This window comes from Lepidochelys kempii, chromosome 7, assembly GCF_965140285.1.
Source record: "Lepidochelys kempii isolate rLepKem1 chromosome 7, rLepKem1.hap1, whole genome shotgun sequence".
Taxonomy (NCBI): domain Eukaryota; kingdom Metazoa; phylum Chordata; order Testudines; family Cheloniidae; genus Lepidochelys; species Lepidochelys kempii.
This window is the reverse complement of record NC_136386.1, coordinates 98,389,448-98,411,747: the sequence shown is the minus strand read 5'-3', so window position 1 is coordinate 98,411,747 and position 22,300 is coordinate 98,389,448. Positions and strand designations below refer to the sequence as shown.

Genomic DNA, 22,300 nt, shown 5'->3' with positions numbered 1-22,300 from the left:
TCCTGCCCACCCTCTACACATCCCCTACCAGCCCTCACACGCCCTTATGCACCTATCCTGCCCATCCCTACACACCCCCTACCTGCCCTCACACGCTCCTGTGCACCTATCCTGCATGCCCCTACACACCCCCTACATTATCACGGTTTTTACTCCTTGCCAAAGATGGTTGAATTGCTTGCCTGGTCTCCTGGATTAGCTACAAATAAAAGTGTATTTAAGTTTAATTATGCGGTTTGGCCCTTTTTTTCTGTTGGCTTATTAGTTAGGTATATTTGGACCTCTTCTCTGTGGTGAAACTTTATTTTAATGAACCCACTAGTCTTGGCACATAGAGAGTACAACTTTCTTTTAATATTAATTGGGGATGCAAATTATTTATATCCTACTCTTCTGCTGGCACAGGATTGTTCCCACAGAGTGTATTCTCATGCCTTGCTCAATGTAGTTTGACAAGCTGCAAGCCATGGCATTTCCATGACTTTTCTTTGAGAAAAATATTCTACATTGTACTAGATCTCACCAAAGTTAGGCCCCAACTCTGAAAAATGCTCCATGTGGTTGGACTCGCGTTGAGGTAAATGGGGCTCTGAGCTGAGGCAGAAAGGTGTTGAGTACCTGCAACTCCCATGGGAATCAGTCACCTTTCTTTGTATGCCAGAAGCAGTAGTGCTAGAACAGGAGCCATGCTGGCGTTTGAGTTTTCCCAGTGAGTTGTATTACCCACGCACAGCACTGTTGGGATGCATCAAGTTTATCTGAGAAATGGAATTGGAAAGCTACATGCTGCCTTTGAATCACTTGTTCTTTCTGAAAGTATCAGAATGGACTGCCTGACTACTATTCTGTATTGCTCTTCAGGGATTGAACCTGACCTTTCGAGGTGACTTGAAGAGGGAGAAGATGAGTTTATATACTTTGTATTTTTTTTAAATTAAAAAGTTCTGCTTTATTTTTGACTTAGGGCTTGTCTGCACACAAGCTAGAACCAAAATGACAATTGGTTTTAATTCATGCCTTTAGTTGTTTCAGTTCAGTTTGCATGCAGAGAGAGACTTGTTTTGCTGGACCTTTTCACAGAGGATGGTGGCACTGATCTAGATTGAGAGCATGCTCAGCCTTTCACTGAAAGAGAAGTGTTGAACCTTTGACAAATGTGCTTTCCTTGCAACTGTCTGTTAGCCATGGCACTGTACATTTATTGAACTCAAATGCTTAAGTTCAGTGATGTTGGGAATAGCTGATATTAGGTATACAAAATCAAAAAGCTCCCAGTGTTGATTTGGAACCATCGAGTTTTGCAGATAGCTGGCCAATGTAATTAGGAGATCTTACTGTTACCTCTTACTTGCAGTGTTTGGCAACGCACATTTGTAGCATCATGCTTCAGTTTAGGCCCCAGTCCTGCAAGGAGCTCTGTAAAGATCGGACCCTTGTATCTGCTAGGAGCCCCCACCACAATCAGTGAAGCTCTGATGCACCCAGCAGGAGCTCCACTCTACATCAGGGCCCAACACTGTAAGCCTTTACAGAGCCTAGCACAACAGGGTCCTGATCCTGATAGGGAGCATACTGGGCTAGTGCAAAACAGTAATATATGATACGCATGAATATATCTGACACCTTTCACAACCACTAAGAAAACATATGTAATTTACATTGCAGGTACCAAGTGAAATTTGCTTGAAAAGTGATTTTATTTCGACTGATGAAAAAGCTATTGTTTGTTAACTTATTATTTGTCACCTATGTATAAGGACTCAGTTAGGAGCAAAGATATTAATCCTTTCATAAGGGATGATCTAAATGAGAGGTATTTTGCAACTCAAATTATTTTGAGAATTTTATACTGGAAATGGAACAATAGAAAAGAAAATGGTGGTGCAGTAAATGTAGCTGAATAGGTTTTAGAGTCTTGTAGGATGCAAACAGCATTGTGGCACAGATTCTGATGCAGCCTTAAAGCTTTACAGCTTGTACTCAACAGGGTGACACACTTGGGCTATAAAGGTTTTAAACCACACTTAATCAACTCTTAAGTCAGTGTCCACAGAACTACATACCCCAGCATCCTTCCCAAAAGCAGGGAACCCCACTAGTAACTCTGTTTCCCTGGGTTAGATTTCTTTACTTCTGTTAATATAAGAAAATGAAGCAAAACATATTTCCTTCCTTTTATTAATGGTTAGTATTTTTCTTACAAGTCATGTCACAATCTACTCTGGTAATGTTTAACTGAATATTACTTCAATGATACCAGGAAGTCTCTCTCAAATGCATTTCACAGCTTCTGTTAAACTTCTTTAAAATATCGCTAATTATACCAGGATATATTTAAAAACAAGGAACTTCCAATGCAACAAGAAATATCAATCTAACACAATGGAAAAAGGGCAGTTCTACAAGCTTGTTACATAAAAATGTGATACACATGCACACACACTGATTTTAGGGGGAAAAAGCCAACCCTGCAGGTTTGAAGAATATAAACTTATTTGATATTTACTACTAATAATTAAAACAAACCCTACTGGTGCTCACTTCTGTTCTTAAAAATTACAAAAAAATAATTGCTGTTAAGTCTTTACACTAAAATGTATTTATTTTTCTTGTACACTTGATCTGACAGCCACTCAAACATCTAGATAATGGTCTATAATATTTGTCGGGGGGGGGAGAGGAGATGTTGAATAAAAACCAACAGTAAACTTTGGCTCCTAATCATGGAGTGAACTCTGCATGGGTGCAGGCATCAGCCCACACAAAGCTCATCTGGGGCTATAATGAGTGAAACTGTGTAAGGAGTTTTAGGCTTCAAACAAAATCTATTTTCAAATGCTTTACAATTTGATGGGAAAGATTATTCAGAAAATAAAGAAATCCTAGAAATCCACAGTTGAAACCTTAAGAAAAATATAAAAAAACAAAAAACAGGTCTTGATCCTACATGTACTTAAATTCATACACATGTAGAGTCTCACTGATCCCCAAAGGACTACTCATGTGTAAAGATAAACATGTGTAACTGTCTGCAAGATCAGGGGCTAGGTGATGAGTGCCACTTCGTGCCTTTGCAGCAGCAAACTATCCCTATAACTGTGATGACATTTTTGGTGATGGGGCATAAATATAGTGAGGTAGCACAGGTGCCCACTGTATACAGTCATGGAGCTGTTGTAAACAGCTATGTTAATTTCAGTTCCATTCCAAGAACAAAAGATAAAAGTCTATGTTTGATTTTCTCCTTATCATTTGGCAATACTCAAAGTAAATTTATTTTTAAACAATGATGTTATCACAAACAAAGCAAAGTCAAATCTGTATGTGCAGATCCTGTGTGTGTGTGTGTATAATGAAAGACCATGCCTTTCAATTATTTCCACTTGGGAATTTCTTTTAATCAGTTAGTAGTTCAGAGTTACTCATATCTAAGGATGAATCATGAAATCATTTTAAGTAAACCTTTCTTTGCTATTTGTGATAACACAGATGAATTAGGTATGAAAAAAATAAACCCAGTGAAATGGTCCAAAAGAGAGCACTTGCCTTTTAAACAGCTTTCAGAAATTGGTTTGAAATATTTTTTAAAAAGGGGAAACAACTGTGAATCCACAAGTTTTTATTAAAAAATACATAAGACCTATGAATTTGGCACACAAAAAAATCAATCTCCTTTTTCCTTATTACAGTAAGATTAAATTCCTGAATCAAAATGAGTTCCATTAGTATACCTAAATAAGCAAGTATGCTATTCCTTAACATTTATAAGGGAAATAAGTAGGCCAATTTAGGATGGAAATGCACTTTTTCTGTCATCAAATCAAAAAATACTTTGTTTTAAAGCCATATTTTGCAAGAATATAGAACAAGAGGAATTTTAAATGACAAACAATAAAGAGCACTGCAAAAGGAAATAATTTGTTCGGCACTGTGGCCCAAATTTTAATTGAGGCTCTTGTAGACCAAATTCTGAGCTGCTGTAAATTAACATAGTTCCACTGAAGCTACACTGTATGTACCAGCTGAGCATCTAGAGAGTGTCTTAACATTTGGTGTCTCCCCTATGCAGAAGAGCTAATCAAAACCTTAAGAAAATGAGTCACCTCAAATCAAGTCACAGGATTCTCTAACAGCATATATAAGGCCACATCTTAATAATGACAATATTCACTTTTTCAGAAATATAAAGAAATAATGGTTTAGATGAATTCCTAGCTGCATCACAACAGTACAAGAAAGCTAAGAGTTTGTTTATTAACACTGAGGGTTTTTTAAATTTTCAATTATATTTCACTACCAAGCATTATAGCAGATATTAATCTGAAACATGCTTTATAAATTGATCTAAAACATTATACATGATAGCTTGGCTTCAGTATTTCTTGTCCCCCATCTACTACTAACTTAGGAACATGTTTACAGAACAAACAGCAAGGTCCTGTAGCTATCACAAGCTCAGAAGTACTCGCCATTCACCATTTGTGTTCCCAGATGGATATTCTCACTGCTTTGAGCCTGACCAAATTTTATTCTTCCTTTAAAAGGTGCTGGTTGTAGTTGTGGTTGTCAGACGTCTTCCGATATAAATCCTTGGGGAAGAGAATACATGTGAATATGCATTTCATTTTAAAAAGAATGTACAGCATGTAAGGAATGCTTTTTCCCTATTCAGATTACTAGAATGTAATTTATAGAAGCAGTCGCAGTACCTGCTATTGTTAAGATTGCAAAAGAGTTTGTTATAAACACCAGCTTTTGGTTGCTTATGATTGATTCTGTGTACTCTTGACCCATAATTGACACCAGATTAAGAGGCAAAATAATGTGCTCAGTGTAAGATGAGCTTTGTTACACCCACTCAGTTATTTGACTTAGTGTTTTCATCAATCACTTTTTATTATTTGTTTGTTCATTATTTTTTACCTCAATATGATTTCACTCTTATTCTGTGTTCTTTCCTGTATTTGTTTCCTTTTCTCAAATGAAAGAAATGACCACTATGAAAATTAACCATTGTGACCACATTTAAACATAGCACTTCATGAAAGTGTTACAGGTTGCGATCTTCTGCTACTATATCCGTAAGTGAGCTAGAATGTTGCAAGGTCAGAGAAATTCTGGAGAGTCAATTAATGAAATACATATAATATTATAGTATTCTTGTTCGTACTTCAAAGGAAAACTTCACTATGTTTCTATACATTTTGAACAGTCAGATACAGGTTTTTTTTATTTCTATTTAATCAACTTTGTAGACTTATTTTAAGTGAGTTTAAACATATATTTAAGATTTGGGGGAAAGTAAAGGTTGGATTGTTTAAAACCACTTATTTTATTAGATGGTTGGGGTCTAGGATTTGTATATTAAGTTAGCTAATCTGTGCCCTCACACACCTAGAAGTGTGTACCTTTCAGATATTTCTCCTTTATCTGCAGTCTGACCCTAACTAATTGGATTGGGTGTGTGAACAGAGAGGAAATAAGGGACACTCCATCAGGGAAGGCATACTGAAAACAAGCCAATGCGATAATTGTAAACAGCACTGGCAAGTTATTAAGCCTGATTCTTATTTTATGTTCAACAGTTTTACAATAGTCGAACCCTTTGGATCTAGTGCTGATTTATGCTGGTATGAGATCACAACAAGTCACGCTGCCCTGTGGAATGAGCAAGCTTCACCTTGTTTGTTTATAACAGTGGCTCTGCAACATATGGCAAACCTTCGCCTGCCCCCTGGAACTTCTAGAGGCCTCTTCAGAGGTCTAGCATCTACACAGGTGGGAGGGCAGAGACTGAGCAGATAAGGGAGGAAGGAAGACTGTGGCTGGTGTGGGAAGCAGATCATTCCCCTTTAACCTCAGAGAGACCATTGAGAATTCTATGTCCTTTCCACAAAGCTCACTCCCTCTAGGGTTGTGGGAAGTCCCTAGTAAACCTCCATGGGGCCTTGATGTGGATGGGCCTGGCCTCCCACAGATTCCCTAACATCTGTGGGGATACCTGGATATCTTCTGGGTTTAGGGATAGGCTCTGAAGCACCCTCTACAGGTAGGGAAACCCCAGCCCTGAGTGGATGGAGTTAAGGGATTGATCTCTTCCCCCAGTCCCTTTCCTACAGGTCCGTATGATCTGGCACAATGCTAATTTGAAAAAGACCCCTCTCGTTGTTTTTATAGATGCTCGCACGTTTCTGAAACATGCGGAATAAAACCCACTGGCTTTTTTCCCTTTCAAATCCACCCATCACAACAGAACTGAATACTATGTCTGTATAATTCCTAACTTCAGCTTTTGACAGTTCTCTAGGTAAATCCTCAACTACTGAGAAAAGCATTGAGGAAAACTGACCCATACAGCAATGCCACAAGCAACAGGTAGGACACTTGCAAAACATAAGATGACTGGTCAGGTCTGGCCATGCTTTGCTTTGCTTTTGTGATACAATAGCTTCAAAGTAGTGGATACTAGTTAGTGAATAACTGGTCAGTGTGTCAAAATAGTTGTACCATTTAAATTGTAGGCATATGCAGAACTACAGGTTGGAATGACACTATTCAGATAACAGATAGGAGAAAGCTACAGTAGAAAGACTTTATTTAAAAAAAAATAAAAAAAGAAGAACTTACCCTAGCCCTATGGCAAGCAAATGAGAGAGAAGCAGAGATGGAAGGAAAACCTTTAAAAATTCTGCTGAGAATATGCCCCCTTTCTTCATCATGCTTGTGTTTCTCATGCTGAGAGAGGCAGTACGCTTAGGGTGTTTAAAGAGAAATTCCCTAGTTTAGGAGAGGAAAACAAATTATCATGTTAGCAAATGTACATTTACCACCCATAAAAATAAAAGCCCCAGCAGAAGGACTGCAGGATGCTGAGGACACTCACTTTGGTGGGATGTTCTCAGGCCTACTGGACCAATCCCATATCCAGTCTGAATTTTTCTGCAAGAGCCTTTCTATTTCTTTTCTTCTTTCAAGAAAATCTTCTTCAGACTAAAACAAAGAGTCTTCATCAAACAGTGCACTGGATGGTTATGACTACACAAATCACTACCACCACCATCCTTATAGAAACTGGATTCACTTACAGAACTTGGACTCTCTCTGGCTTTGCCCACCGTAAGGCCATTTTGGGTTGTACTGCTACAATGCAGCCCTCTCATCTGTCCCCCATGCTAATTCTCAAGTTCACTTGCGGCGTCCATATGTTCCTGCAACCCAGTATTCAATGCCTTCCCTCTATGCATTTTTTTATTTTATTTTTTTTAAATTTCAGCCAAAATGGTTCAATCACTTCCAACAGGGCTAGGGAAAAAATGTGTTTAACCCATGACAAATCATGTGAAAAGCTCTTCTGTCCCCATGCTGTGGCACAGGATGTGAAATTTGGCAAAGGGTGGCCTTTGTGTCAGGGATGTGGCTTTGCCATCCCTGTAAAAATAGGCACTGAGGAACAGAGACTGGGACTGAGATGGGGAGCCAGGGATGGGGAAGAGAGAGGACTTCAACAGAGAGGGACTGGCTGGAGGGGGATGGTTTGGAAGGTGTCAGACTTGGGCGGTAGAAGGGTCCATGAGCACCAGAGTACACTCCCCTCCAGAGCCTGGAATGGAACCCAAGATTCTTAGTCTCACCACTCCAAGGCTGTCAGCAAATAACTGAAACCCCAGGCAAAATCTCTCCTCCTCCTCCTCTGGTGATACTCCATATAGAGGATGACAACCTGCTATCAGTTACTCCCTTAGCTCAATTGGGAGAAGTCTGCGTGCTGAATCTAAAGGTTCCAAGCCTGCTGATGACCCATGTGGGTTTCAATATGATGCCACATAATGAAAGGCTTGTGTTTTCAGTTCACTTTTTAAAAATCTAAGAAACCACACACACACCACTATATAAAAAAACACCACCACATTATTAAGGTTACAAAGTCAAGCACTCAAAAGCTAGGAAAAGCTTTCCTCAGAAACTTAAACTTAGAAATTGCCTCTGAAATCTTAATTTCGTCCCCTTGTGCACATGTATTATGATAGTCTTTTAATTACATGATCCCATACTAATTTTTCCATAGGATCCACACTTCATTCAGTGCATAGGGTGTACTTTCTTTGCAGATTAATCAGGGTTGAATAGAAAAGGTGGCTATTGTCTGTAGGACCCTGCCTCAGATGTTGCAGAAGTTGGAAGGTGTGTAGTAAATGAGGCAGGGGACTGCAGGAAAAAGAAAGGATGGTTTCGTGATTAGGGTAGTTGAATGGTGTCCTGGGGAACTGGATTCTATTGCTGCATCTGCTTCAGAATGCCTATATGTTGTTGGGCAAATCACCTTAAACCAAACTTCTCCCACATGGTCACTAATTGTTTGAAATAGTTTTAAGATGCAGTTTAAGTTTCTGAGCATGATTATACAATACAGGGTTGACTGTGATAGCGGGTGACTGGACTTGATGACCCAGGAGGTCCCTGCCAGTCCTATATCCCTGTTCCTTGTTTTCTCAGTGCCTGACTTGAGACCCTTGCATCTGATTTGCAGAAGTTGTGAGCGTTCACAGCTGCAACTCAAGTCAATGGGAGCTGTGCTTTAAACATGTAACGAATTATGTAATGCTAAATTCTTGAAAAAATAAGGTACTAGGCATCTCAAACTGAACACCAAAATTTGTGGATACTTTTGACCTTACTCTCTTTGTGCCTCAATTTCCCATCTGTGAAATGGGGATACCACACCCTCACTTCAAAGGGGTGTTGTGAAAATAAATTCATTAATGTTTGTGAAGAGTTCAGATACTACAGTGGTGAGCACTATGGAAAAGCCCATGAGGAAATTAATTCTGTCTTCAGAGAAGCATTTGAATAATGTACAGTAAATAAGGCCTGGGGCTACACATTGAACAATGAGGAGAAAACAAAATATTGAATGGCTGCTCATTAAGTGTACACTGAATGAGGCAGGGGTCCTGGTGGTGAAAAAAGAGTATGTGACCATGTAAGTTAAGACTATGATAATGTGTGTGTACACAGGGAAACAAATTAAGGTCATACAGAACATTAATTCTGGCATATAATAACTTTTGAGTGTTCGAGTTTGCAATCTTATAATTTTCTTTTTAATGAAGGTTTTCTTTTGTGTATAATATGTATCAACAGTTCACTCATGATTCTCTCTCTCTCTAGGTGCAAAAGTGTGTGTGTGTGTATATATATATATATATATATATAGGGAGGGAGTGGGAGCAAGAGTGTGAGAATGAATGAAAATATTTCCTTCTCAGTGATGTGTGTGTGTGTGTATTTAGCTCACGAAAGCTTATGCTCAAATAAATTTGTTAGTCTATAAGGTGCCACAAGTCCTCCTTTTCTTACTCAGGATGAAGCTCTCGCTGCATCCAGACACGTGATTATTTGGGTTAAAGCATGCTCTGGACAGGCAGCTCATCCTTTTCTGAGGTTCTTTTGTACATTTAACTGAATTACTTATAAAACTTTATCTACAAAAGAGTTTTTAGATGAAAAATTTAAAGATTAATAGCAAGTTTCTAATAAGGGGGTTGTGTGGACCTGTGATTCTAGCCTTGTTTCAGCAATGTGACAATACACAGTATGTAAAATGTGACTCTTTGCTTCCAGTAGATATCCTTTTTTAATCCTGATTTACCAGCTGCATTGGTTGCCAACAGTCTTCACAAGTATTTAAAAAGTAATGCATAAAAATATTTTAATATATTTAACACACAAAATATTAAGGGTAAATTATCAAAGTAACATGTTGAAATATACTTGCTCAATCCCAGTTATTAAAGTGAATAGGGATCATATGGCTAAATCCCAGTTCATTGCTTTTTAAAATTTACCTATAAGGCTATAATTTCTAACAGACAAAAGGAAGGTTCTGTTATGCCTGAAGTTACTCCTTTTAAATTCATGATGTGCTCTTGCAGCACATTATTATTTAAAAATAAAACCAACAAACATAACAAGAATGGCTGTACTGGGTCAGACCAAAAGGTCCACCTAGCCCAGTATCCTGGCTTCCGACAGTGGCCAATGCCAGGTGCCCCAGAGGGAATGAAGAGAACAGCTAATCATCAAGTCATCCATCCCTGTCATCCATTCACAGCTTCTGGAAAACAGAGGCTAGGGATACTACCTCTGCCCATCCTGCCTAATAGCCATTGATGGACCTACCCTCCATGAATTTATCTAGCTTTTTTAAACCCTGTTATAGTTTGTGCCTTCACAACATCTTCTGGGAAAGAGTTCCACAGGGTGACTGTGTGTTGTGTGAAGAAATACTTCCTTTTGCTTGTTTTAAACCTGCTGCCTATTTATTTTCATTTGATGACCCCTAGTTCTTGCATTATGAGAAGGAGTAAATAACACTTCCTTATTTACTTTCTCAGCACCAGTCATGATTTTATAGATCTCTATCATATCCCCCCATGGTTGTCTCTTTTCCAAGCTGAAATGTCCCAGTCTTATAATTCTCTCCTCATATGGAAGCTGTTCCATATCCCTAATCATTTTTGTTACCCTTTTCTGAACCTTTTCCAATTCCAATATATCTTTTTTGAGATGGGGCAACCACATCTACACGTAGTATTCAAGATATAGGCATACCATGGATTTATATAGAGGCAATACGATATTTTCTGTCGTCTTATCTATCCCTTTTTTAATGATTCCCAACAAACACCTGCTGGTGTAAGCCTGAGCAATACAAAGGGGTTACAGTCATGTCAGGAGGAGGAAATTTCGGCCTTGCAGATCTATATGACATAAGTGAATATCAATAATATTTGTATATCTACAGACCCTATTATTGTAATATCTGAGTACCTCACAATCTTTAATGGGTTTTATTCTCCTAAGACCCCTGTGAGATAGGGCAGTATTACCTGTTTTACAGATGGGCAGTTGAGACCATGAGTAGATTGTATGACCTTAGGCAAGATCACACATGGTGCAGGTGGCTGTGCTGGGAATCAAACCCAGGTCTCCTGAGTCCCCATCCTGTAGAGTATTTACTGAACCATCCTTCCTAATCTGTAAATTCAGACTATGAACATTTTGACCTATATGTATGGGATTTTTAAAGAGGCCTAAGAGAGTCAGGCACTAAACTGCCATTGAAATACAAATGAGCACCTGACTCCCTTGGGGCCCTTTGAAAGTCCCAGCTCATATGTTTTCAAAAAGAGTGACTATGCAACTCAGTGGCTTAGAACTGTCCATACAATGGGGCCTGAGCCTGCAAAGACTTAGGATGTGTCTACACTGCAATAAAACACCTGCAGCTGGCCCGGGTCACCTGGCTCAGATTGCAGAGCTATAAAATTGCAGCTCTGATGGTTGGGCTCAGGCTGGAGTTCGGGCTCTGGAACCCAGGAGCCTGAGTTAGTCGATACTGGCCAGCTGTTGGTATTTTATGCGTAGGCATACCCTTAAACAACTGAGTATCTTGACTCCAGAGGGAAATCCCTTTTACTTTCAGGATTAAAGTTACTCAGTGGTTTAATCTTTGTAGGATCAATCTCATCTTTTCTATGTAAGTTTCCTTAGACTGGTCTTGGAACTGTGATAGTCAAACAGGTTCTCAAAGGAGGGGTGACTTAGCTTTTACCTGAGAGCTATTCTTTTCTCCACTGCTGTGAGTCTCCACTTCAGAAGCTCTGTTATTGTCCTGAGGTGTCTGGGAACGAGGAGGGCTTTGTAAACAGAAGCAAAAGGAGGGAAAAGTCTCATTAAATTCTTCATGCTGATATTCTCTATATGTGGAACTAAAAGTTAGCAAACAAACTTTGTTGGCACAGCTGAAGTTTCTTCTACTGGACAGTTACAGCATGGGCAGCAAGGGCACAGGCTTCTCCACTGATGTGCTTAAATACTGACCTAATGGAACTACCTCTAGGGTTGCAGCATAACCCATCCTCCATGCTCATTTGACTACATCTGCCAAGAAGGAAGTCAGTTTAATGCATGGTATAACTTTTTGCAGATGTGGACATCTGTCTACAGGGTTACTGGACTTATCCCCACGACTTAGTTCATAAATATCACTGAAGAACAGCGGATAGATGACAATGGCTTTTCGCCTGTAGTCAGACCAGCCACTTAGAAATGGGAGCTCCCACATCCCCTTGCCCATTCCATAAGTCTTCTAGTTCCTTGAATCAAATTAAACTTTATAGTGAGGATCCTCCACTGGTTTAAATTGTCACAGTCCCAATGAAATCTGTCAATTTACGAGAGCTGCCCCATATGGAAATTTGCTTTTAAATGCTGCTATTAGAAAGCTCCATGGTCCGTAAATTAGATTTAAGCTAAAATATCATTTTAGCAATTACCTAAGGTCACAAGCACACATTGTTTTTATCATTCCTTTTTTACCATTACTTTTCCATAAAGCTAATAAAGTAACACCTTACACCCTGAGAATGGCACTGGCATTGTTTCCACACAGACTGATCGTACAGTCTCTTAGGATGGCAGCCACCATGTGCAAACCCAGGTTGTGAAAGCATCAGATTTTCTTTTATTATCGCAGGAATGTTGCCAGTGATTTAGCAGTGTATCTGTGCAAAGTGCAGCTGATGCTCATACACTTTCCCTACAAAGTCCCAGCATGTCAAAAACTTTGGGAAGACCCCTTTACATTGTGTGATTAAATTTTCCATGGCTCTTTCCCTTACAGTTTCTTTATGGTTTCAGGATGGGCTACTTCAAAATGTGTTCCTATTTTTACTTACTATAAAAAACAATTTGTTGTAAATTTTTATACAGATATAAATGTGTTTATATAAACACATCTCTCGCGCACACACACCCACACACCAAGAAAATTGCACTATAATGAGCATTTCTGTGTTTGTAATAATGTATTTATAGCTACCTATCGCAGCGGGAGCTTTCTCTTGAACTGCTTCTTCCGGATTCATGCTGCGCATCTAGGAGTATTTTCTCCATGTCACCATTGTAAATAGAAATAGAGTCTGGTACTTGCTCGTGGCTTGTTGGCTGCACGGGGTTACCATTGCCATTACTGCTGAAGTGCAGTTCCACCCAGGACCCTGCTTGGCATAATTAAAAACAAAACAGGAAAAAGTCACAAAGACAAATATTGAAAGTTGCAAAACAGACCAACACCCAGGTTAGGTCTGATAACCTCACTCCTGCTTTCTACAATGTGACTACACCTGGTACACATGGGTTATTGCTGGTTAACAGTAAAACTCTATTCTAACATGCCTTTCAAAGAGGTAAAGTTGTAACCCTTTCAATTACTTCCAAAATAGTTGTCTGAAGACATTTTTCCCCAGAGTAAATATATTGGTACTGTTCATACTGTTTGTTCTTTTTATGCCACTTTCTTGTCCGTTAAGGACCCAATCTAAAGCTCATTAAAGTCAACAGAAGTCTCTGAATTGAGTTTAATGGGCTTTAGATCAGGCCCCCCCTCAGACATTTGTGTAATATGGTTTGTTTTATAGCAACTGCACACTTGTGGACAAGTGGCTCTGTGTAAAAGGAGCTAGAATGTCAGACCTCCCACCAAGGACTTTTCAGTGTGATGTAAAATGTATCAGAAAATACTGGCTCAACGCCATAGTATTCCAGCTTATGAACTGGGGAAGAATGGCTACCATAATACTTAGATGCTTTTCTTAGAAAGCTAATACGTCATGCAGTTCTGGTTCACAGGAAAAATATGAAAGTACAAAGTGTCTGTATGCATACTCCGTTACAGAAGCTTTCATTTTAATTTGGTGGGATAATCCACTGTATGCATCTTCACAGCTCAATGCAGTTGACAGATACGGATTCTACTCTCAAGGACTGACTTCCTCTGCCAATGTTTTCACTGTTAATTTATTCAATGTAGTAGGATCATTGCTCCATAAAAACAGTGCTTGTTGTTTACCTTCTTCATTAAGCACATTTTAAAGTATCACTCTTGGGCAATATAGGATGTCTGGCAATTGCTAGATCAGCTATTTGCTACCTACAATAAATGTAAGATCAGTTGACAGTGACATGTTTATTTGTCTTATCAAAATGTATTCAGTAACAACTAACTTCCATGTTAAAAGCACCACCCATATTTCAAAGGACCTGGAGTTGGTTCTTCATTTATAAAATCAAATAAGTGAATAACATTTAAATAATTACATATATACACACAAATCAATGGAGCTTATTTATATAAAATGTTGATGTACACAAAGCTTTACAATAGTAAATACCACAATATAGTGTCCGTACCCTGAACAGTTTATAATCTAAGGCAGAGGTTCTCCAACTGTAGTCCGTGAGCTCCATTCAGGTGGTCCGTGGATAGTTCCCTTTAAGGTGCGCGCCTGGGCAGCTGCACATGAGAAAATGAAGGGCCACCCACCTAATTTGGTGTCTGAACCTTGCAGAAGACACACACGTAAGGTGAGGTGGTGGCCTTCGGGGGAATAGGGGGTAGGTGGGAGGGGGCAGTGGGGTGAGAAGAGGGGGGCGGGCGAAATTTGGGATGTGCCGCTGCCAGAGAAAGAGGCGACTTTCACCAGTTCCGGGGCTGTGGCTGCCGGGGAGAGATGGCCCTCCTTCCCAGCCTCAGCTCTGTGGCAGGGGAGAGAGGGCACCTCCATCACCTTAGAAAGGTAAGACTACTGATATTAAAATATGAGTTGTGTGCTTTTATTTGTAGAACAAAAAAGTTAATTAAGTTTTTTTTATATAGCGCTTTTATCCAAAGTGCTTTACAATAGTTAGCTAACGGTACAAACAATATTTGGAAAGATCATTAAGTGGTCCGCTGAGACCCTTGGCAATTTTCAAGTGGTCCGTGCAACCAAAAAAAAAAAAAAAAGCTTGAGAACCATTGATCTAAAGGCATTCCAGACACAGTACAATTAGGTAAAAGATGACAGTATTTGCATTTTGGTGAAGATAATAGGTGGGACTTTTTTAATGAGAGCAAGTGGAAAGGGGAGGGTACTGGCATGTATTAACTGGAGGGACCATTCTTACAAGAAATTTAAAAGAAGCCAATAAATCAGGACCAGGAAAAGGAACAGTTAGGTGAGAGGCTTGAGCAGAGCGTAGGGAGCATGACATACACAAAGAAATGAAATCAAAATAAATAAAGCAGTGGCTTTAATAGAACGCAGAAGGAATGGAGCCAATACAGAGATCTGTGAAGTGTGAAATGTAATCTGAGCGACAGGACAGAGAGGATCTTGCTGGCTGTGTTCTGAGTGGACAAAATGTTCAAGAGATAACAGGAATCCAATCAAGCCATTTTGTGTTGTGAAAAGAAAAGGAGTACTTGTGGCACCTTGGAGACTAATCAATTTATTTGAGCATAAGCTTTCGTGAGCTACAGCTCACTTCGTCGGATGCATACTGCGGAAAGTGTAGAAGATCTTTTTATAAACACACAAAGAATGAAAAAATACCTCCTCCCACCCCACTCTCCTGCTGGTAATAGCTTATCTAAAGTGATCACTCTCCTTACAATGTGTATGATAATCAAGTTGGGCCATTTCCAGCACAAATCCAGGTTTTCTCACCCCCACCCCACCCCCCACCACCATACACACACAAACCCACTCTCCTGCTGGTAATAGCTTATCTAAAGTGATTTGCTCAACCTGGGATATTCTGTCTACTACCCAAGATCCATAAACCTGGAAATCCTGGGCGCCCTATCATCTCAGGCATTGGCACCCTGACAGCAGGATTGTCTGGCTATGTAGACTCTCTCCTTAGGCCCTACGCTACCAGCACTCCCAGCTACTTTCAAGACACCACTGACTTCCTGAGGAAACTATAATCCATCGGTGATCTTCCTGATAACACCATCCTGGCCACTATGGATGTAGAAGCCCTCTACACCAACATTCCACACAAAGATGGACTTCAAGCCGTCAAGAACACTATCCCCGATAACGTCACGGCTAACCTGGTGGCTGAACTTTGTGACTTTGTCCTTACCCATAACTATTTTATATTTGGGGACAACGTATACCTTCAGATCAGCGGCACTGCTATGGGTACCCGGATGGCCCCATAGCATGCCAACATTTTTATGGCTGACTTAGAACAACGCTTCCTCAGCTCTCATCCCCTAACGCCCCTACTCTACTTGTGCTATATTGATGACATCTTCATCATCTGGACTTATGGAAAAGAAGCCCTTGAGGAATTCCACCATGATTTCAACAATTTCCATCCCACCATCAACCTCAGCCTGGTCCAGTCCACACAAGAGATCCACTTCCTGGACACTACAGTGCTAATAAACGATGGTCACATAAACACCACCTTATACCGGAAACCTACTGACCGCTATTCCTACCTACATGCCTCCAGCTTTCACCCTGACCACACCACACGATCCATCGTCTACAGCCAAGCTCTGCGATACAACCGCATTTGCTCCAACCCCTCAGACAGAGACAAACACCTACAAGATTTCTGTCAAGCATTCTTACAACTACAATACCCACCTGCGGAAGTGAAGAAACAGATTGATAGAGCCAGAAGAGTTCCCAGAAGTCTCCTACTACAGGACAGGCCTAACAAAGAAAACAACAGAACGCCACTAGCCATCACCTTCAGCCCCCAACTAAAACCCCTCCAACGCATTATTAAGGATCTACAACCTATCCTGAAGGATGACCCAACATTCTCACAAATCTTGGGAGACAGGCCAGTCCTTGCCTACAGACAGCCCCCCCAACCTGAAGCAAATACTCACCAGCAACCACATACCACACAACAGAACCACTAACCCAGGAACCTATCCTTGCAACAAAGCCCGTTGCCAACTGTGCCCACATATCTATTCAGGGGACACCATCACAGGGCCTAATAACCTCAGCCACACTATCAGAGGCTCGTTCACCTGCACATCCACCAATGTGATATGCCATCATGTGCCAGCAATGCCCCTCTGCCATGTACATTGGTCAAACTGCACAGTCTCCACGTAAAAGAATAAATGGACACAAATCAGATGTCAAGAATTATAACATTCATAAACCAGTCAGAGAACACTTCAATCTCTCTGGTCACGCGATTACAGACATGAAAGTTGCGATATTACAACAAAAAAACTTCAAATCCAGACTCCAGCGAGAAACTGCTGAATTGGAATTCATTTGCAAATTGGAAACAATTAACTTAGGCTTGAATAGAGACTGGGAGTGGCTAAGTCATTATGCAAGGTAACCTATTTCCTCTTGTTTTTTCCTACCACCACCCACCCCAGACGTTCTTGTTAAACCCTGGATTTGTGCTGGAAATGGCCCACCTTGATTATCATACACATTGTAAGGAGAGTGGTCACTTTAGATAAGCTATTAGCAGCAGGAGAGTGGGGTGGGAGAAGGTATTTTTTCATGCTTTGTGTGTGTATAAAAAGATCTTCTACACTTTCCACAGTATGCATCCGATGAAGTGAGCTGTAGCTCACGAAAGCTTATGCTCAAATAAACTGGTTAGTCTCTAAGGTGCCACAAGTACTCCTTTTCTTTTTGCGAATACGGACTAACACGGCTGTTACTCTGAAACCTGTCATTTTGTGTTGTGGTTGACTAAATGGACAATTTAATAACCTTCCTCTAAAATTTGGAACTCCATATAATCCTTTGCATGCAAATATCTGGTGATAACAAAGTTGGGGAAAACTCTTTACTTAACTGCCATCTGTTGCCTTCCTACGTTTTCATCTGTCTGATTGTCTATATAAAAACCTTTCTTCGTCCTTCTGTTATGTTGTGGTGGAAATCCTGAACAGGCTCAGAAGAGTCATCAGTGTGGATGTTTAAGTAGATGTGGCCTGACTGTGGCCCTGGCTTTTGCACCTTCGGCAGTTTTGAGCCTACCATCTGGCTCCCATCCTGTCCTGCCTTGCTCCAAATGCCTCTTTCCAGCCCTCGCTCGCCTTTTGCTCTTCCATTTACTAGGTGTAGGATATGAAAGAAATTAAATTGAAACTATGCCTGTACTTACAGTTACAGGAAAAAAATTAGCTTGTCACTGGATGGTGCACTGGTGATATCACATAACTCAGCCAACTGTCATACAGTACAAACTATATATTTGCATACTGCAATCCGATTGGTGAAAGTACCGTAAGTCAACTTTTAAATAATAAGCCAAATATTTGATTTTTTGCTAGCATGCCAGAAACATATGAATCAAAAAACTCTTATCCAAACAACATCAGAAATATAAAGGTAGGATTTGTACATACATGCAGTGTACTGATTACTACCTTACATGCAGTCAGCTTTGTACCAAAATAATGTAACATGCTTTACTATTGTGAATCTGGACAGGATCTTTGCTTAGAATAATATTTGATTATTTAAATAACGTTTAAGTGCTTTGAATTTGAAAAATGTTATCCTAATGCTAGGTTAATGTCTGCACAAGTAACCTTATTTCTTTTAATCACAGTAAGTACTCAGCATTTTATCTCTGATTGCAAATGGCTACTCATTCTCCAAGTTCTAGCAATGTCAGAATACTTATTCAAATTAAAGACAAGATAAACAGTGATAAGTGCTCTCACGACTGATTTTAGACTTTAAAATATTTCTGTAGTCCTGCAATAATTAGAATGCACAATAATATCTGATTAGAATAAATGGTTATATTAGGCCATGTTAAACAAATGGAAATCACAAGTAATACTCTGTTTGCTATTCTAACACCTAAGGGCTGTTTTATTTCTTTAGCCTTTAAGGGCCCATCCACAATACAGACGCAAGTGTCAGGAGCCCCCAGTTGCACCTGAGTTAAATCACTGTTCCATCTTTTACTCTTTGAACAAGATCAAACTATGTTCTCATATGATGGAAGAGATCTGGACCTAATTTGTATGTGCTGTACAGAAAGAACCTCTGATAACTGCTAGTGCTGGTAATAGTGTTAAAATTGTCAAAATCCCAGCTTCAAACCCATTTTTAATGATCATTTCCTATTTATACAGTTCCACAGACGTTCAAAACTGCTTCACACAGCAAACTAAAGACAGTCCCTGATTTAACACACAATCCAGACATAACACAGCAGTATATGATAGAATATGGAGAGGACAAGAGTTATGACTTTAAAAGATCATGAGCTAAATACATGTTACATATACATTGTGTTCTTTTTTTATATTGGATATTCTGGTGATGGGGGCGATGGCTAGATTACTATAAATCAGCTGTTGCAATAGTGATTAGATACTGAAGGCTCATGTTTTTATAAAGAACAGGAACATAAACAGATAAGAGGGCGGAGGCTGGAAGGCAGGCTTGGGGAGTCATGGGGAGGGATCTGAAGGAAAAAATAAGGTTAACTTGTGCAGTGGACCAGACAAGATTATGCAAAAATAGGGACCAGCATGAGAAAAGGCCTGGATGGAGTAACTGATGGGATATCATTGGCTTTGTGAATATCTCTACCACAATACCGTACTTTCAAAATTAGTCACTGCCACAGAACATTTGCACAAAATTCTGATGTCTGAAATGACAAACTGTTCAGAGAGCAGGAAAAACTCAATTTGTACAGAGTAGAAGTCTCTCTCTGTATATCACAAATATATCAGCGAAAACCCCCTTTAAAACAACTGTCTTTCACATGCTTTAATGCTCAGCCACAGTCTTCCTCTTCACCTCCCCAACAAACTCCTTTGCATTTCCAACATATCATCCTATACAAGGAAGATGTACAATAACACTAGAGCACATTTGAATGCACAATCTCTTAACTCTGATTTTGGTTTGCAAATAACACACTCTGTACCTTACCAGGGAGCACATATTTCTTGAGAATCTATTCGTGGCGGTGGGGCTGTGTGATTGAGATTTGAGTGCTTTTTTAACGTGTTCCATTTTTCATGTTAGTCAGAATTTCTTTCATCTCTATTGTCACCTAGACATTGAGCCAGCCTTGACTTCCCGGGTGGAGAAACAGCTCTCTCTCTCTCTGACTTCTCTGAGAATCTCCTGCCAGAACTGCTATAAAATTACAACTCAAGATACATAAAATGGAACATTATTTCCCAAGAAAACCTGATATTTCTATCCCAGGTGTAAGCATGGGTTTATCAGGCAAACTTGTCTTAGTGTCCCATTCCAGATGTGGCACCCATATAAATGTTTGTATATAGTGTTTAACATCATTAACTTTTCCAAACATACAGAGGATATGAGACATACCAGACAAAGTCCCTTTATGCAATATGTGTCCTATCTCCCTGTATCAGTGACAGAGAAATAAGACCATCTGAGTCTTTTTTTTTTTTTTTTAAATCTTCCAAGGCCCTGAGAGTTATGAAACACCCTCTTGTGGTTTTGCTACGTGCGAAACTCCTAAACTGGTATATATACACTGGGTAATCAAGTAAACCAAATTGCTCTGTCTGTCACATTGGCACAAAGGGAAATCCTAGAGAACAGTGGGAATGTAAACTAGATTTTTTTCTTTATTTCCAAAACTCCTATATCTATCTATCTATAGGAAATACCCACTTTCTCCAATTTGAGGTGAATAAGGGAAATTCATTTCTCCTTTTCTGCAAACTGATTTCTTTATTTTTTTAAGTATGGCAAATACATGCCCTGATTTCACTTCCTTTTTTACGCTTAGTAAAATATGCATATCTATTATAATCCTAACTCACTTTGTTCCATTTCCATGGTGCCTAAGTATTTTGAAACAAATGTATATTCAGTCAAAGTATTATAGTTTGCTGCAAGGGGTGGAGATGTCAAACTAGAATAGATACATCTGAACTTTAAAAAGATGTTAAATGATAGCTCATCATTATTTACTTCCAGTAGAAAATCAGTGTCTTAGGGTATGGCTACACTAGGAAATTAGGTCGAATTTATAGAAGTTGGTTTTGTAGAAACCGTTTTTATACAGTTGATTGTGCGTGTTTTCCAAACAGACTCAAATCCACCATACCTGGCCCATGGATTCTCAGTCTAAGGAACATGAATTATATCAGGGAGCTTGTAAGAAGGTGTTTTTCTTTCTTAAACACCCAGCCATCCATGCAGCTATAACTGTACCTGCCATGTTACCATAACTGGATTGCTGCTAATGGCAACCTCACGGTGGGGGGGGGAGGGGTGGTGTAACGAGATCCCTCACTGACTGTGTGGTTTTTAAATGGCTCACATTAACCCTGTATCTAGGCAAGATTCAATCAGCCCGCACACAATCACACACTCATTTGTGGAGTTAAGGACAGCCCTGTATATCCCCTGCGCATGCAGTACTGATCACCGTCCATTGGCCAGTGCTGACATTTTCCCCCATGCTTGTCAAGTTTCATGTTTACTGCATGATTGTGAAGGAGCGTAACAGCAGACCTAGACTTGGGAAGACGTCATATGCTATAAACAAAGGGAACCCGAGTCTCCAACAGCCCCCGTTCTGGCCAGCAAGTCCTTAGGCGACAGCAGGCTGATGGGGGCGCTTTCCCTAGCAAGGCCTGCAAATGAAGGGGCCCAGGCATTGCTGGGAAAGGGGGGGAAGGGCTGGCTCTTACCGTGCAAATTCTCCTCTTGTAGGCTGGGTCCCTCGCCCTGCGACATTGCCTCTAGTTTCTTCTAGACAGGAGCGTTTCTATTTTCAGCCCGCCCTCGCTGCCTGCTCTCCCCGGACGCCGCTGGCGGGAGCAGCTGCTGCGGACTGTGGCCACGTACGCACCGCCGACTGACCAGCAGCTGACACAGTCTGTTATTGTTATTGCTGCTGCAGGTTCTGGGGTTTGTTTGTGATTATGACGTCTCGAGGGAACGGGCCACCCTGATTGGTTGTCATCACCTTCCTCCCCTTTTGCCCCTGTAACGCTGGCTGGTGCGCTGGCTGCCCGGCGAGCTCGGGAGCTGCTGGAAAGCAGCACAGAACCTGGGTGCCACCAGCAAGCAACAGCAGCTGCAGGTATCGATTGATTCGAGCAGTTACTGTCCTCGGGGTCCTAGTGGCGCCCCGTCTGTCATTGAAATGTGGGGGGACGCTGTTACTAAGCAGTTATGTAGCACCATCCTTTTTGCACATTACAGAGTTTTAAAGCCTCCCCCTCTCCCCCGCTGGCCTTGACTCCTGATTGGCTAAAAAAAAAAAATGGTAAACGACTTTGACTTTGAGTTTGACTTTGCATTGGACACTTAAGTGTAGCTGGCCTCATTTCAGATTGGATGGGAAATGGGGACGGTCAAAATGCTCAATTTCTAGCACACTAATGTGCATTGATTTATATGCATACATGCATGACCTCATGTTCTAGTACTAATATCTGGAT

At 40.3% G+C, this 22,300-nt stretch overlaps 1 protein-coding gene and 1 long non-coding RNA gene across 2 annotated transcripts; both read right to left on the bottom strand.

Annotated features, from left to right (window-relative positions):
- Positions 1-2,162: 2,162 nt before the first annotated feature.
- Positions 2,163-21,778, bottom strand: BNIP3 (BCL2 interacting protein 3). Its single transcript, XM_073354022.2, has 6 exons — positions 21,545-21,778; positions 12,884-13,061; positions 11,615-11,699; positions 6,884-6,990; positions 6,628-6,777; positions 2,163-4,589 (listed from the first exon to the last, which is right to left on the bottom strand). Exons 1-6 carry the CDS (start codon positions 21,588-21,590, stop codon positions 4,538-4,540), a joined length of 618 nt encoding a protein of 205 aa, XP_073210123.1. The 5' UTR covers positions 21,591-21,778; the 3' UTR covers positions 2,163-4,537.
- On the bottom strand, positions 17,532-21,526 carry LOC140914932 (uncharacterized). The gene is made up of 2 exons (XR_012160037.2): positions 19,794-21,526; positions 17,532-17,947 (listed from the first exon to the last, which is right to left on the bottom strand). It is a non-coding gene; the product is annotated as an uncharacterized LOC140914932 (long non-coding RNA).
- Positions 21,779-22,300: the final 522 nt, after the last annotated feature.

What these genes read in the sequence shown, in the direction of transcription:
- BNIP3 (XM_073354022.2), bottom strand. Translation starts at nt 21,590, where the DNA reads ATGTCGCAGGGCGAGGGACCCAGCCTACAAGAGGAGAATTTGCACG. An exon ending in ACAAGAGGAGAATTTGCACG is followed by an intron (nt 13,062 to 21,544) that starts GTAAGAGCCAGC and finishes TATGCCAAGCAG; the next exon opens with GGTCCTGGGTGGAACTGCAC. An exon ending in TTGCTTGCCATAGGGCTAGG is followed by an intron (nt 4,590 to 6,627) that starts GTAAGTTCTTCT and finishes CTCTTCCCCAAG; the next exon opens with GATTTATATCGGAAGACGTC.